Raw genomic sequence first — 18,158 nt, 5'->3', positions numbered from 1 at the left:
GTTTTCTCCTTCTTGGTGTCCTTGTCCTTGTCGGGGCAATCCTTCTTCTAATAGCCTGTCTTGCCACAAATGTGACAAGTAGACTCCTTGGCTTTATCTTGCTTGGTCTTCTTGTTCTTCCCCTTCTGTTGGGAAGATTGTCCTGTCAACGGCTCCAACTTGGGAGTGTTCTAACCTTTGAGTCGTTTCTACTAAACCATGACCATTGAAACCAACTCCTCCCACTTATGGGTATCTGTCCACCTTGAAGCAATCAAGACAGAGTAGAATCCACTAAATCAAGGTGATAGCTACAATAGAAGAGTTATCATCATGTCCTCCAAGGTAATTAGCTTCCTTGCCTTCTAGACTTGCATTTGCAATTGCCAAACCTTACTGACATGCTCCCACATGGAAGCAGACTTGGTTGAGTTCAACGTCCACATCTGTACCTCCAAAGACACCCGTTTCATAACAGTCGTCTGATTGTACAACTAGTCTGATTCTAGCCATATATCCCGAGCAACTATCAAATGCTCAATGTGAGCTACAATGGCTAGAGTACAAGAAAGAAAAAGGAAAGAGTGGATGCGAGCATTCAATTTATCCCAATGTGCCTGTACCTTGACCAACTCAGCTTTCTCATCAACAAAAAGCTTGGAGGTATCGCGAGCTGTAGGATGGTCTATAGCCTCAGTCAGAAGCTCCGCCAAATCATACAACTCCAAGATGGCAAGCATCTATTAGAAGTGGTTATATCACACGTTCACGAGCATCCATGCCCTAATTTATGGGCATTGTTCTTTATTCTTTCTTTGAAAATTAGCCAGTTTATTTTGTATTAGGACAGCTCCTTTATTTTTGTCTATAAAAGAAGGGAATGTGGCCATAGTCCATTATCCATTCATGTACTTGCAAATTCTTGGTGTGGAGGGAGGAAGCTTGTGGAGTGTGTACGTCAACGCTCAACCATTGTACTCTTGTCAAAGTTGATTCCTATTTCCAATTACATCATGCACATTGTCTCTTTTTTTGACCTTGTATCTTTCATTATTTCGTTGTGTGCTTTGCTCATCTAACATCATGTCATATGTTTATACTTTGTTGATTGAGATATATTTTTGCTTTTGCGACTAACTTCATAGAATCCTTTCCATGTGAACAAGTCTTACATTTCTATGTGCGGCTGGTCTCGTCCTTACCTTGTTATCGTCTTTTGACCTCCGTGCCCATCATTGCATTGACCTGCTTGCTTAGCTACCTATTAATCGTTGTGCTACTGCTCTACTCAATTTGCATTTAAGCATCCGGGCAATTGTCAAATACCAATGATGCATGCCATGAGCTGACACATTTTGTACTTTTCCTATTGCCCTACACATACGGTGCATTTATGCCATTGGTACCTATGTTTGAATGTCTCTATAATTTTGCATCGTTTAGGTTTGTGGCCTATTCTTGCTTTGTTTAGCATTGAATATGCTTGCGTTTTGACGTTGTTGACCTGAGCATTGTCTCTGTGCGTAGTAGATGTGGCAACTGTTCACATGTGCTCCTTGCATTTGCATTGATTGTTGTGCCATCGACCTATCTACAAAGGTCCCTAGCCTACCTCTACTTCAATGAGGTGATGCTTGCTATCAACCATTTGAGAGCCGTTGACCTAGTCGGAATAGCATACAGGGAGCATACATATAGTCTTGTTCATTCTACACCAATGTATTGCTATGCTACGTATACTAGTCTACGTGTACGTGGCAGCGTTTGTGAGGCCGTGGGGCTTGTTGGGGTGGCTACCAGCTATTGGTGCCGAGTGACTATATTGAGTACTATATTGTCTTTGGCTACAATCAGTGTTGTGAGCTATGTTTTGACCCCACCTATTGCTATGCAATCGTGTGGTGTTGCATTGGGCATCACCTGCACTTTTACTACATGGTTGTTAGCAATGATGCAGATTACCCCTGTGCATTGACCTGCAAGTTGTGCTCCTGTGTCGTTCGTCCTCATCATCATACTGTTAGTGTGGAGTTTGGCCATGATATTTTGACTTCTTGTGAGATTTTTTTAAATATATACATGCCACTATTAATGAGTGCCTTTGCGGTTGTTCATTTCCATGCTTGCATACTTTACTACATTCAATTGAGTTTTTTGTGCATGTTAATCACACTCCTTTCACTACTCTCTTCCAAGCCGAGATAACGAGCAAGTACTTTCTATTCTCATTTCACTTCATTATAATCATCCCAATGTCCTTGTGATTGCGAGATTCAATATTCTAATGCATCTCATGGAGCTATGGTTGAGTGTTCCTATGCTTACCAGTGCTTTTCAGCCAAGGTGTTGGATTGCTCCAACCTCAAGAAGAATCTCTGCCTCCATCACAATGCGGCAAAGTGGCAGTCATACACATGAAGGTGAAGAGACAAAATGGTGTGGCGTAGTGTAGCATTTGAAGAGAAGAAAGATACAAAAGACATGTTGCTATTTCATGTGATGAATATCACGGTCATGCTTGGCAGCGCACGAGACTGCATACATGTCTATATCATGTTAATTCACTTGGGGCCTATTGCTAGCTCAGGTGGACGATTCTTCCTAGCTCTAGTAATGTTGCATGACCTCACATGCTTCTAGCTAGAGGAGACAAGTGTGCACGTCGAGAAAGGACATGTTGATGCTCTTTTGTATTAGTGGATTTGATGTGTGTTGTCAAGCCCACATATTTTGGCGATCCAAACCTTGGACTAGTACGTCCAATGCCAAGTTCGTGCTAGGATGAGTGACATGATGTATTCATGTGGTCTCGCATAAGAAAACCCGAAGAGCATGCCAATGCTCTAGTGGAGGAATCTTGGTATTAAGGTGAGCTATCCATGGAGCTTGTGTGACTACACGAGGTGCAAGGTAGCTAGCTCAATTACTTTGCTTTCAGAGAGGGTGGCAATTGGACTTCTTCTTCAGGGTGCTTTCTTACCGAGGCACATCCAATAGAGTACACTCTACTGGAGTATCCATGGTGCATCTTGGGTGTTCTTGTTCATTGCTTGTTCACTTGTGCTCTAGGAGAGGGTGTTAGAAGTGATCATATCACAAGTTCACGAGGATCCATGCCCTAATTTATGGACACTCACTTTATTCTTTATTTGGTGATTGGCCAACCCATTTTGTAGTAGGACAACTCCTTTATTTTTGTCTATAAAAGGAGGGAGTGTGGCCACAATCCATTACCCATTCATGTACTTGCAAATTCTTAGTGCATAGAGAGGGAGCTTGTGGAGTGTGTGAGTCAGCACTCAACCATTGTACTCTTGTCATAGTGGATTTATATTTCCAGTTACATCTTGCGCATTGTCTCTTTCTTTGATCTTGTGTCTTTCATTATTCCATTGCATGTTTTGCCCTTTTAACAGCATCATTACCTGCCAAATGTGATAATTCTCCCCGTCAAGCTTTTGATCAAAAGAAAGAACCAATAACATGCAAATCTTATGGTTCATAATAGACTAAAAACTCCGCATTGATCTCGAAAGACATTGTCATCTAAATAACCTCCACAAAAACAAGGGTGACCCCCTTTGACACCACAAAATGGTGCCTACTAGAGCTTCCTTTACTCGTCCCAAACTTGTTTCAATCAACCCAGACAATGAAAACTCAAAATCTTCTCCAAAAGGCTGAAAACACAGCCCTTTCTCCTTCACAAACAGAAAAAACCTGCAAAAAACAGCAACTCCACTCCTTTCCTGCACTCACTTGTTCGCCTCAGCTTGCTAATGCTGAAAACACAAACTTTTGTCGCACTAAATTCTCTTGTTCAAGTCTACCCACAATCAATGTGGAAGCATATGACCAAATTAAAAGAAAATGAACACAAGAGAAAATGGAGAAGGAGAAAAGAGACAATAGAACGCAGAAATCTGCACTAAATGAGTGCTGAAATTAAGAAGGCAGATATATACACCGAATGTCCAATGTATCTCCACAAGCCAATATCTCTCTCCACTTGAAAAACCAAGAGAATGATGATCGGGGCAGGCTGCCTAGAAATAGACAAGAAAAACAAACACAAAATAATTAGATCGACTAATAAAAAACTAGCTGACTATTGCACAAAAGCAATCGTTGAATAAATAACGCATAAGATGTTGCACAATAAATGTGGCTGCCACATGGCATCCTACATAGCTTTCCTAGCTTGCCCAACTACCTAAAAATGTTGGAAATGACCTGTAGATTGCATAGAATTGTCCAACCTAAAAATAGGAAATACGTAAGTCTGCCCAAGAGTACTAATTGTACAATAGCAAACTACCAATGCCTGTCTAGGGGCTGACTTAGTTCATTAGGCAACAGTCTAGAGGGCTAGAACTGGTTACAACCCTTTGTCAAAGTGTAGCAAATGTGGAAGTGTATGGACAAGACCGAAAGAAAATGAACACAGGAGAAAGGGAGAGAGAAAAGAGACAAAAGAATGCAAAAATTTGCAGTCAATGAATGTTGAAATGAAGAGGACAGATATACAAGGGCGGTTGACATATCTCCTTGAGCCGTATCTCTCCCAACAGCACTTGAAAAGCAAGTGAGTGGGGCATGCTACCAAGTAGGCCTAAATAGGAGGAAATAAATGCAATAAAATAATGTAGTCAACCAGCAAAAAATTGGCCAACCTGATCGACAACCAGCCGACAGCATCAAATATGCATAAAATAATCTATGTTGACCTACCTGCCTGCCATGTGGCATAGTCACCTATCCAAAAAGATGCCCATACACTGCGACTCTTGGAAATGCCCACAAATTGACATGAATAATGAATAATGCCCTTCAAGAGTACCTCAAAAAGAACCGACTGCAACAATAGTAACGGGAGAAATGCTAGTCTAGGGGATAACTAATCTCTAACACCCTTAGGATCCATCTCCAATAGGCATTACTCTCCAACTACTCCCTTGGCATCACTGTTTATTGACCATCTCTACATGTGAACATGTTGTACACTCTTTCCTTCATTTACAGCATTCATTCGTTCAGTTCAAAGTTATCTTTCTTCTCTTTTTGTGTTTTTGAATTTTGCATTTTGCATTGTTGTCTAGGTTACCGTGTTTTAGTCATGTTTGTACATTACGTATTTTCTCTTTCCTTCATTTACAGCATTCATTCATTCACTTCAAAGTTATCAATCTTCATTGTTTGTATTTTTACATTTTGCATTTTGCATTTTTGTCTAAGTTATTGTGTTTTAGTTGTGTTCGTACATTATGTACTTTCTCCATGCAAACCCTTGCATGCTTCACAAAGTAGACCAGGCTGCAAGTGACCTAGCACACTCCCTATTTATAGATGACGAACTGACCAAAAAGTGGGGAGTTTGCTATGGGACACCAAAACGCACTGAGTGCATTGAGTTTTCGGGCTATCTCGTGAGCTATAATGAAGGTTTAATGTGTAATGCACCTTTCTACCCTAAACGAGGTCCTCCTCTAGTTGCTACATTTACTGCTCTTGCTCCTGCTCCTGCTGCATTTACTACTCTTGCTCCTAGTTCATAGCCACATCACGGGGCAAGTGGCATATGGATAACCCCCTCCACCGCAATCTTATAGGAGGACTCTAAAGGTTGGGGCAATAGATCTACTAACCACACCACCTTAGATTTTTCACTACATGCATTATAGGCACCATTCCAAGGTCTCTAGATGCACCCCCACTCAGGACCACTCCCTCAACTCGACACAAGTTTCATTCACAGAGACCAGCTAATGGACACGCGTGATGGTGGCAACACCCTAAGGCTAGCACCTTCTAGGTCCCTTGGTTATTGCCAAGCCTCTACACAAGCAAGGCCATAGCCAAGTTGCATTTTGTGCTATGGGATATAGTGAGGCACAAGCAAGCGCTAGATGACATAAGTAAGACGTTGCTGCATTGCCTAGACGATACCATCATTTCTGCGTGATTGATTTCTAAAAGATTCTTTATGCGGTGACCTGGACTGAGTAGATGAGCCCCTCTACATCAAACAAGCTGATATCATCAGACGCTCATGGCAAGCTGTCTAAATAGTTTTTACGGAGTGCCACTCTAGAAGCTCCAAATCCCAAAAACATTGAGCGCCAGAAATGTAAATAAAATCGTATCGCCATACTTGGTCGTGAGAAAATGACTAAGAATTCCTTTTCATAAGAGAAATTTCCTTTCGCGTGAGGGAAACTTCCTTTTAGCACAAGGAAAACAAAGAAACGGATGCAATGGCTCAGCATTGCCAGCCCAAAGATTGCAGCAATGACTCGGTCTTGCAGACGTTTGCCCGACCAGTGCGCCTTAGAATATTCAGACAAGCTAGGCATTGACAGAAAAGATAAAGCCATGGGAGGTCACTCACGGATTCCAGGAAGACAGTAGCCGCGTGACGCGACTCCGGAGGTGACTGAAAGTCCAGAGCAGCAAGCACGGCCCGGGCTGCCGTCTCTACTCGACTGACGTTGTTGCTGTTGTCCGCCATCGCCTGCTGTCAAAGCAAGACACTGCGCCTCTCTCTTTCCTCCACTCTACTTAATTCGGTTGTCTCCATTTATGAGCGCAATAGAACCTTCCCTGCACGCAAATGGTTTAATAAATACTTAAAGATTTCATGGAACTCATTGCATACACAATGAGATTTCATAAATATTTAAAGCTAGTCTTGATGCCTACTCCAAGTCACTCTTCATAACCTTCTAGGGTAAGGAGGCCTTTTTAGTGTGACATTTATTGGGCTTCATCCATTTCTGGCAATTTCTAGGCTAAACCACCCATCTAACCACATGGCTGCCAAGGCCTGCACCTTTCCTTATACCCCACAAAAAACCTGATGTTGCCACGTAGCAGTTAGAGATAAACTTAACTTTAAAAATGAAAAATAGACATTTTAAAAATGCCTATATTTTGGGACAAGACTCCCCTCTTTTTTTGGGCATAGCAATGCCCTACCAAGTGGCATTGTCACCCCAATATAAGCGCCACTCCAAGTTAGCAACATGAAACTGTGCATTCTATCATGCAAACCCTCCATCAAAATGTGGTGCCCCCCACCTTCTTTGTCGACAATGCAGCCCTCAATAGACAAGTGTGCTCTCTATGTCTCTAACAAACCTCTACACAACACATGAAAGATTGATTGGCTATGTCACACAAGGGAAAGATTCGCTTATTTGCAAACATGGCATTCCAAGATCGGGAGCAAAAGTGTACATGATATTCATAATCATGGCATTGCTCTTCCTTTTGCTCCAACTATTGACATTAACATCATGTGAAGATGTTGACACTAGTCTTCCTTCTGCTCCAACTATGGCAATCCCTTTTATAAGATTCTCTCTCCCTTCATCATTGTTAATGTGATGGATCTTCCTTAACACACACACACACACACACACACACACACACACTCTCTCTCTCTCTCTCTCTCTCTCTCTCTCTCTCTCTCTCTCTCTCTCTCTCTCTCTCTCTCTCTCTCTCTCTCTCTCTCTCTCTCTCTCTCTCTCTCTCTCTCTCTCTCTCTCTCTCTCTCTCTCTCTCTCTCTGTGTGCATGTGCGTGTGCGTGTGCCTGTGCACCTGCGCGCACGCGCAGGCACACACAATGGCTCTATAAGTGTTGTGGGAATAACCAAGGAGCGAACCCTCTCTTTCTTTCCTTTTTCGTTTTTGGCAGCAATGATGGCTCTAAGACTTTAACAGAAGTTGAATGACTCTATGGCTTGAGATTTGTGACCGTCATCTTCTTCAACATTGACTTCTCAATCACCAATGGTACCTATAGAGAGCACTTGTGCTTCTTAAGGTATGAGATGCTTCAAACTCCCGTTTTCTAGAAAGCCTTTCACAAATCCTTCCTACTGGTACCTAACTTGATTTCTGCATTACAATGTCTGGGAAAAAATGTGTCTAGAGTCTGAATGGGGATTAACTTGTTGGTAAGAAAATTTAACTCCTATTTACTAATCAAATAGCCTATGTAGAAATTATTTGACAAGGTATGGGCTTATGCATGTTTGTCTGTTTATGACTTTATTTGCTACATGGGTAGCATTTTACAAACATGCAATGCACATATATTCCTATCCCAATGGCAAAGATTTTCAACATTACCTTTAGGTATATAGCTACAATTAAAGAATGCAATTATTCATTGCTTCCTTTTTCAAGAACCAACCCAATATTGATCGAAAGGCCCATTTCAATCGAATCAATTTTGCATGGCCCCAAGCCATGCTCATGCAACAACTATAGGATATTGGCACTCCAAAATACTTACAATGGGGGATTTATGCCTTATATGAGACAATGATAGGGAGGGTGTGTGCTCCAAGAGGGCTTTCTAATATGATGGATAATACCATCGCGATGGAGAGGGATGCCCACTTTTGCCTACTCTCTTTTGTTGTTTATGTTGATGAGCTCAAAAATTCTGTGGATAGATTAAGAGGACAAAGTGTGACAAGCTTGGCTAGGATATTGATAACCATCTTGTTGTATGCTGATGATGTGGTATTAATCGTGGACTCCCTCAAGGGATCGTATAGACAAATGGATGCAATGTTGGCATTTTGCATGGATAGAGGATTGACAATAAACCTTAAGAAGACCAAGGTGATGATGTTTTATACCAAACAAGCTTCGGTGACCCATGCAAGACATCAATTACTCTCCATGACGATATGGTTGAGTAGGCTAGATCCTATGTATATATGGAAGTTAGATTTATAGGACCTACATTTTCATTACAATATGTGGTGACTACTAGGTTGGATAGAGGTTACGTGTCACTTGGAGCACTTGAGGGAAAATATATGTATGCTCACTTCCAAGAACCTTGAACTAAAGTATGGCTATTTGATACATTGGTTACCCCAACCTTGCTATATGGATCTACAATACGAGGACTAGGTCTTCACAAAAAGACTTTGAAGGGTATTGAGAAGCCACTAGTGATGATGATTGCTAGTATGATACAAAGCAAACCATTGGTACCGCATGAGATTATTAAAGCTAAGATTGAAGTAGCATCTATGGTCATGGAGGCATTATTTCGAGCCGTAACTTGCTTCTAGCAAATATGGGAGCTCCCTAAATATAGACATCTCTGATTGGCATTAACTTCCTCCAAATGGCTAGCGGAGAGTGGGGATACACATTGCTCGTATGTGGAGATGCAATCATGGTTCAAGATACACGAATTACAGATAGAGGCACTTCCACCACTCGAGTACTTTTTAGATTTCCCATACTTAGATCTCACACATACAAAATGGAATCAAGTTATCAGGGCAAACGAGGGGCAAATATTATGACATATCATACATAGATGCATCCCCTAAAGTCCCTTGGTATGAAGATGGTAGAGTTTTGGCATAATTTTCTACGTGTGTTGAAAAAGGAATTCATTGTTAGGCCACCATCCATGGATATCCACCTCTCCCATGGGATATGTAGTGCTACTAGACAAATACAAGCATCATCACACTAGCTCAAAATTGAGACAGGATGGTATACACACATATCTGAGGAGGCACACATTTGCTAGTTATGCAGCCACGAGGTTGAGTTTAAGGAGCATTGTATTTGTAGATGTATTTCATGTTATGAGTTCATAGAGAGATTTCATTGCCTTTTTCAATACGGGTTTCGGCCTTTCTGTAGGGTAATGGAGTACGAGGACCAAAGATGCCCATAAGACTATTATTATTGGAGATTTGGGCATAAAGAGGGAAGTTGCTGAGGAGAAACACAAACATAGAGGTAGAGTCAGTGAGCTAGTGAGTTCTTATAGAGTTTTTTAGTACTAGCTCTAAAGCTAGCTCACTACATGCTACCATTATAGATGTCACCACTACATCAACTTTAGCACACTATCCATAAGTTAGAGGGGTCATAGCAGACCAACCAACCACAATTCGTAGAGCATGGTGCGCACACCCCCTCATTGTGCCCAACAACCTTACCTCTAACAAATTTTAGCCATTCTTACTCGCCACATCAAAGATGAGTATATATTCTTGCCTTGAGGAGGGTACATTATTTGTAGAGAGTCATATTGATTAGGGTAGGATCCTGTAGGTTTGTGGAAGGATCATCAAGAGATCATTTTGTACACGATGGTAGCCTATAGTTGTAGTAATCATAGTTAATCCCTTTCATTTTCATTGTTATTCTTTAGTTGAGTCATCATGGTTAGATGTACTCATTTCTTTGTCTCATGAGCCATTTTGGCCTTTGGAGACATAAATACATCTCTCTCTTTCTTTGCCCACAAGGGAGGCACTTCTTGGCTTAATATAATAAATTGCATACCTATTTGTTGCATCTAAACAATCCTTCTTTGTCTTATTTCAAATTAATACACGTGGTGGTGTACCAATGTCCTAGAAATCTCTACTCCTAAAAGAAACTTGCATCAGTACCTACGAACATGACAAGATTGTGGTCACAAATCATACACTTTTGAAGGCTCCTATGTGTTTAGTATATCCTGATCACAAAGTATTCAATTAGTGCAGACAATTCTTGCATTTGTGCAAGAGGTTTATCACACATCTTGGGCAATCATTAGGAAACTCATCTAATAGAAAAGAGACTAGACTCTCAATGTTGGGGAATCATCAATTGGGGCCTTGGGATGATGGTGGTACAAGGAAAAGAGGAAGGGGCAATGAGAAAAGCTATCCTATGGCACTCTAATAAGGTCATAATTAATGGTTACATGTGATTCTCTATATGGTTGTATACTTTGTGTGGGATTATCACATTGTAATAGTGTTTATTTTACATGGCAAGATTCTACAAAGTGTAATGCTTTATCAAATCAATGTGGGTTAGTGAGTGTTACAAGTCTGGATAGATCCTTTTTAATGCAACTTTCTACAAAGCGAGGGCCAAAAGAGATTTTTCCACTCATCCTCATAACATTTTAGAATTGTTTAATTGTTTTCAAAATATAGAAGACACACATCTCCATGTACCTATTTAACGAGTAAGATTGTACACACATTGCTTATACTATAGGTAGGCTAGGAGGATAAAGATTATTGAGCATATGTGAAAGCTACAAGAGCTTATATTAAGCATGGATATTCATTGGATTAACACAACTATGATGGCCACTTTTGGTGGGATCAAAGCTTAATTAGCATGTTTCTTTTTTGTTGTCATTTACATGGTTTATCAATTCTACGATAAACATGAATGATGGATAAGCTCCCTAAATGTGTCTCGATTTGTGCATATATATGCATGCATTGCATGTCCATGCACTTGTGCTTGGCGAGTACATGCATTGTGAATTTGAGCATGTATGCTTATGCATGTTTGGATGTGCATATTTACATCAAGATTGTGTGGCAGTATGCAAGTGATTTATGCACATGTACACTTTCTACTATCTAGTCTCTTTTGGTTTCTTAAGATAGGGCTAAGTAAATGTAGGTATCATAGGGTTGCATGTGAAGCTCTAGCATGAACATACCCTAGCCTAGGAAATGTATGATAGGTCAAGCTCATCAATATTGATTAGTTCTAAAATGTGCAAATTTAGTGTACTTGTTCATATTCTTGATGCACACAAAAATCAATGCATAGGCCTCTAAAAGCACATGAAGCATTTTATGATTGATCTAAGACTAGCAGTTACACATGGAGCTTTTACTTTTTTGTAGGAACATGTAGCCCTCAGAAGGAAGTTTGGCAATTTGAGAAGGTTATTGACATGATTGTAGCCAAGGAGCATGATGTGGCCATTGGTGAGTATATTCTCTGGCGATTACTTAAATCTTGTTTTTGATTATTCCCATGTCATTATGCTACAATATATTTGCATCATTCTAGGCAATAATTAAGATAGGAAACAAAAAAGGAGAGAAATATTCAAGTAGAAGTTAAGTTATAATTGATCTACAAGTTAATTGAACATCACTGAAACAAAAGGTTGCTATAGCTACTATTAATTAACTAAAAATAGATTAGAGGGAGAGAGATGAAGAATCCAAGAGCGCACACACACAAAAGTAATTGAGACTAGAGAAAACAAAGAGGCAGGACTAAAATCTTGTTCTTCTTCTTTTTCCTTCTTCCACACAAAAGAGCTAAGTCTACAATATGATAAAAGACTAATATGAAAAGTAGTATAGCGTATGTACATGCAATTACTAAGTGTAAACCACTAAGGAAAGAAGAGGTGGCACAATAAGTGTGCCATTCCCAAGGGTGGACTAAGTGGGTATAGTCTAGCTATAGAATTGCTAGCATATCCTCATGTCAACACATAACATGCCAATTAATAATATCTTACCACATCACCAAGGCATGTAGTGGATACTAGCTCAAGTAAAGCTCGACATCTCAACACTTCCCCTCAAGCTCCAGCATAAGCTCCTGAACTCCATGCATAGTCATGGAGCATTGAAGATTCTTACCTCCCAAGACCTTAGTGAAAATGTTAGCAGCTTGATCCTTTGAATTGACATAAACTAAGTTAATATCATCTACTAGAACCCACTCCCAAATGATGTGGTAATGAATCTCTACGTGTTTGGTTTGTGTACATGATTTACTGGGTTCTAGCCAATTGAATGCTACTAAGATTATCACAATAAACGATAACCTTCTTGTCCACCTACATCCCCAAATCACCAAGTAGCTTACATAACCATGCTATCTCTTATGCTATAATTGTAGCACCTATGTACTCCACCTCTATACTAGACAAGGGAACTATCAATTGTTTCTTACTACTCTAAGTAACAACAACATTGCCAAAGAAAAACATAAAACCACTGGTAGATCTCCTATTTGAAATACTATGAGCCCAATTTACATCCGTGTAACTATGCAAATTGGATGGTACACTTGCACCATAGAATAAGGCATAGTCCAATGTGAGCAACCAATCGTGTAATTTAGGTCTAGCATAGTGATCATCAAATAGATAAGGTTGCCCACAATCTTTCGATACATAGTGACATCCTCAATCAAGTCACCCTCATGTGTACTAAGCTTAGCATTAACATTGAAAGGTATAGAAATATGCTTGCAATCAACCATACCATACTTCTTCAACATATCCAATGCGTATTGTCTCTGTGACAACTATATACCCTATGGAGCCTTTATTATATCTATGCCAAGAAAATAATGCAACTCTCCCAAATTCTTCATGTCAATTTTTGTCTTGAGGAGACCCTTCACATGGTCAATCTCTATCTCACTATCACCCACAATGATCAAATCATCCACATGTATAGTAATGACCACAATATCTGTATCACTTTCACATACATAGAGTGAGTGATTAGCTTGTGCTTTGTGAAATCCCATGCTAACAAGGTATTCTGCAATCTTGTCATGTCATGCCTTGGGTTGCTCCACATAAACTTCCTCTTTCAACTCCATATGCAAGAAGGCATTTTTTACATCCATTTGATGCATGATCCAACCCTTTGATGTAGCCATTTGAAAGGTGAGAAGGATCAAAGCTTGCTTGGAAGTGAGCTATGGCGGAGAGCAAGAGCAAGAAGAGAGAGACACACAAATGGGAACCCCAATAGTCACAATGTGTGACCGAGCCTTCCTTTATTCAACCTGTCATTAAGAGAATAAAGAATAAAGTGATGGTGACGGGCGCCCGCCACCTACAGTGTGCAGTGGCAGGTACTGTCAGTGTAGTAATACACGGGCGGCTAGGCAGATGCACTTACCCCCAACAACTTGCCACTTAAAGGTGAATCTACCCCAGTGAGGAGGGAAAAGAAAAAAAATACAATACAATGTACACATGTACAACAGGATGAGGAAAAACGTAATCTCATCCAACTCCCATCAATCTCTTGAGGAAGGCAAAGCACTCAATAGTGAGGCTTTTTGTGAGCAGATCTGCAGGATTTTCATCAGTGGAGATCTTGAAAAGGTCAACAGACTTATTCTCCACGACCCCATGTATGAAATGATACCTCACCTCAATGTGTTTCGTCTTCGCATGGAAGACTCAATTCTTGGCTAGCTAAATAGCACTCATAGAATCTGAATGCAGCGTAGGTATAGTATCAATCCCAAGGTCATGAACCAAACAGCCCAACCATATGGCCTCCTTGCAAGCTTCAATGGCTGCAACATACTCGGCCTCAATGGTAGAGAGAGCCGTACACTTCTGAACCCTAGACATCTAAGAAACAACACCTCCAACATAGGTAAAGACACAGCCGGAAAAAGTGGACTTTCTACTATCTGCATGTCCTGCATAATCGGAGTCTATGTAGCCCACAACTACTGTATCCTGGCTGCCATAGTAAATACACATATATAATGTGCCCTTCATGTATCTCATGATATCCTTTATGGCATCCCAATGCTTTTTGCCACGTGTAGCAATATAGCGTGCCACAACACCAACTACAAAGGCAATATCTGGACGAGTGGCTTATCATGGCATACATCAAACTGCCCACAGCTGATGCATAAGGGATCTTGGCCATCTCGGCCCTTTGCTCATCTGTCTGTGGACAATCGGCCTGTGAAACCTTCACATAAGAAGGTAATGGACAGCCAATAGGCTTTACGTCCTGCATGCGAAAACGCTTAAGGACTTTATGAATGTACTCCCTTTGTGAGAGGTGGAGTAGTCCCTGATGCCTACCGCGCTTAATGCGCATACCAAGAATGTGAGAGGCATGTCCCAAATCCTTCATCTCAAAGCTCTTTTTTAGCTGAGATTTAAGAGCATCTAGCTCATCATTAGCTTTCCTTGCTATCAGCATATCATCCACATAAAGTACCAAAATAAGTAAGGAGCCATCACGGACTTTCTTCGTGTAAAGACACGGATCCATAGCACTCCTGCTATAGCCCTGTGACTGCATAAATGCATCAAACTTATGATACCACTCCCTAGGTGCCTGCTTCAAGCCATAAAGACTTTTCTTCAACTTGCACACTAGGTGCTCCTGGCCAGGCTCTGTAAAGCCCTTAGGCTGCTCCATGTATATCTCATCATGCAAATCCCCATGCAAGAATGCAGTCTTGACATCCATCTGGTACAAGTCTAAGTCAAGCAGTGCGACTAAGGCCAAAACTAAGCGTAGGGTGGTCATCTTGACCACATGAGAAAAGACTTCATCAAAGTGAACTCCATGCTCCTATTTAAAACCCTTAGCGACAAGTCTTGCCTTATAAGCCAGCTTGGGGTTTCCAAGGGTACTTTTTAGCTTGTACACCCATTTGCATGGCAAAGCCTTCTTGCCCTGAGGCAGTGCAACCAAATCCCAAGTCATATTCGTGTGCGGGGAGTCTATCTCAGAGTGCATAGCCCTCTCCCAAGAGTGACTGTCACCCCTGCGCATAGCCTCATCATAAGTGAGAGGCTCTATTGCATCTAAGACATAATGCATCGAGGGCTCAAATCTATTAGGTGGACGTCTATCTCTAGTAGGCAGGCTCTACAACCGGTCCAATATCCTAGCCATGTGTACCAACTGCTGATGCAGGATGTCCAATTGGTTGTGCAGGAGCACGTGGCTCCTCTTGGAATATAACCTTGCATATCTCTACCACCTTCTCAGACTACCTATGCATATTGTCTTCATGGAAGACTACATCATGGCTGCGGATGACTTTTCGCGCTTGTAGATCCCAGAGGTGGTAACCTATCTCGCCTGCATCCCCATAGCCAAGGAAAATGCATTTGGCACTCTTAGGATCCAACTTAGTATGCTTGTCTTTGGGCACATGGCAGAATGCCTCACATCCAAAGACACATAGATGTGCATAAGATGGAGGTTTCCCAATCCATACCTCCTCTGCAACCTGGGAATTCAAACCACTAGAAGGTGATCTATTTATGACATGCATAGCTGTACTGACTGCCTCAGCCCAAAAGCTATGTGGTAAGCCTGCATGGCAAAGCATACTGCGTACACGCTCTTGGATGGTTCTATTCATCTGTTCAGCCAAACCATTCTGGGGTGGGGTATAGGGGGGCGGTCAATTGACGCTTAATACCCCTCTCATCACATAGTTGCCCAAAAGCATGTGACACATATTCTCCCCCATTTTCAGTCCTAAGGCATTTCAGCCTATGCCCCCAGTCTGGTTTTCAACAAATGCAAGCCATCTCTGAAATATAGCCAAGACATCAGACTTAAGCTTAATGGGGTAAGCCCAGACTTTATGCGAAAAATCGTCAATGAACGTCACAAAATACTTTGCACCACCTACAGACTGGCAGGGCATAGGCCCACAGACATCTGAATGTACCAATGCCAGGGGCTCACTCATGCGTGTCCTACCAGACTTCTTATGTGTATTCCTAGTCTGTTTGCTATAAAGACAATGCTCACATGAATCAAAACATGCGTACTCAAGGGGCGGTAAGTATTGCAAATCAGAAAGCATTTTCATTCCCTTCAAGGACATATGGCCCAAACGGGCATGCCAAAGAGATACATGTGGAATGGAACTCATTGACAAAACATGGTCAACAGAGGACCCATCAACTACAAGAGGATAGAGGCTACCAGCTTTGGCACCTCTAGCAAGCACAAGTCTACCACGGGTGATCTTCCAAGCAGAATCCCCAAATGAAACATGAAACCCAGCATCATCAAGCTGCCCTGCAGACATAAGACTGCGTGTAAGCATAGGTACATGATGTATATTCTGTAATAGAAACAATGTAACTAGTATGTAGTAGTGGCATAGGCCAAGCATGTCAAGATCGGTCAGACATAGGTAACATACATGCCATGTGTACATCCAAGACAGAGCATCAAATGCATTTCAAAGCCGAGCTCAAGCTCAAATGAAGATCCGAAACCAAAGACAAGCTTGATGTCGTACCCTAAAGGTCAATACTTCATTGCATATCCTAAAGACATAGCCCAAAACCAATAGGCATAACCAAAATGGAGGTAAAATAACATGTCAATCAAGGTAGCATAAATCCCAACCGACAACAAAAGTGTCTGCATCTAAATCAAGGCTCAATAGCTCTCAAATAGCATATCCAGGCATAAACCATGATGACCAAGCATCAATACATCCAACACGACACCCGAATGTCAACAAAGAGCATTATGAATAAGCCGTCCCTGATAAAACCTTGCTGCCCAAACAATGTACAACAATAAATCTCTACATAAATCAAGCTATGGAAGCTCAAACCAAGTCCCAAAGCATCTCAAAATATTGGGCAAACATCCTCAAAGTATCTGAGCATCAAATACCAAGCCTTGAGAGCATCACATAAGCTAAGAGCATGACATTTTCTTGTTGTAAATAAACTTAGATCTGTTGCAAAAATTTCTGTGATCAGAATTTGGCAGATCTGACATCGCCACCCTTCCAGGGCGTGCCAAAACCCCAAGTTAGACTCTTATCTTGCTTAAATCGGGTTCCGGATGCCCGAGATATGAGAAAAAATAGGATTTTTGAGCTACATTTCGAAACATGCACAAAAAAAACATGAGCTGATTGTGGGGCCTGCTAGTTATGCTGAGGATAAGGGGGCAAATGGGGACATACAAGGTGCCCAATGAAGCCAAGCAACACCTACAAAGAGCCTATGAGGGCCGGGGAGAGGCGGGAGATGAAATCTTACCTCGGAGGGAAGAAGCCATGGCTGGCATTGAAGCTCCAAGCTCTAGGTCTTCAATCCGGGCTGAAGTAATGCCAGGCCAAGCTCCATGATCAAGCTCTAATCCAAAGCTCTGATACCAATTGAAATATGAGAAGGATCAAAGCTTGCTTGGAAGTAAGCTATGGTGGAGAGCAAGAGCAAGAAGAGAGACAGAGACACAAATGGGAACTCCAACAGTCACAATGTGTGACTGGGCCTTTCTTTATTCAAAATTTCACTAAAAGAATAAAGAATAAAGTGATTGTGAGAGGCGGCTGCTACCTGCAGTGTGTAGTGGCGGGTACTGTCAGTGTAGTAATACATGGGCGGCTAGGTAGAGGCACCTTTACCCCCAACATCGTTGCTATGACAGCTCTTATAGTGGCCATTGTAGCCACTAGAGTAAAAGTCTATTCATAATCAATACCATGAGTCTGTGCATATTCTTTGGAAATCCATCATGCCTTATAGTACTCAAATAGACCTATCAATCTTAACCTTGTAAACCCATTTGCAACCAATAGCTTTCTTGCT

General features: G+C 41.3%; 1 protein-coding gene across 3 annotated transcripts in view; it reads right to left on the bottom strand.

The window, feature by feature from the left end:
- LOC148030229 (ARM repeat superfamily protein) overlaps window positions 1-6,616 on the bottom strand; it is a 123,551-nt gene extending 116,935 nt beyond the window's left edge. Inside the window, exons 1-2 of one of the 3 annotated variants that reach the window (XM_087686499.1) lie at window positions 6,368-6,616; window positions 3,945-4,025 (exon numbers count right to left, since the gene is read on the bottom strand). In XM_087686499.1, coding sequence (XP_087542625.1) covers window positions 3,945-4,025; window positions 6,368-6,487 — 201 coding nt within the window. In that variant the 5' untranslated portion in view covers window positions 6,488-6,616. The remainder of the gene's footprint in view (window positions 1-3,944; window positions 4,026-6,367) is intronic. The other 2 variants (XM_087686496.1, XM_087686497.1) reach the window with 2 other exon arrangements.
- Window positions 6,617-18,158: the final 11,542 nt, after the last annotated feature.

This window comes from Lygodium microphyllum, chromosome 10 (assembly GCF_053477565.2).
Source record: "Lygodium microphyllum isolate KBCC chromosome 10, Lygodium_microphyllum_v1.1.10, whole genome shotgun sequence".
Taxonomy (NCBI): Eukaryota; Viridiplantae; Streptophyta; class Polypodiopsida; order Schizaeales; family Lygodiaceae; genus Lygodium; species Lygodium microphyllum.
Note: the sequence above shows the minus strand (reverse complement) of the source record. Positions and strands in the feature narration are given on the sequence as shown.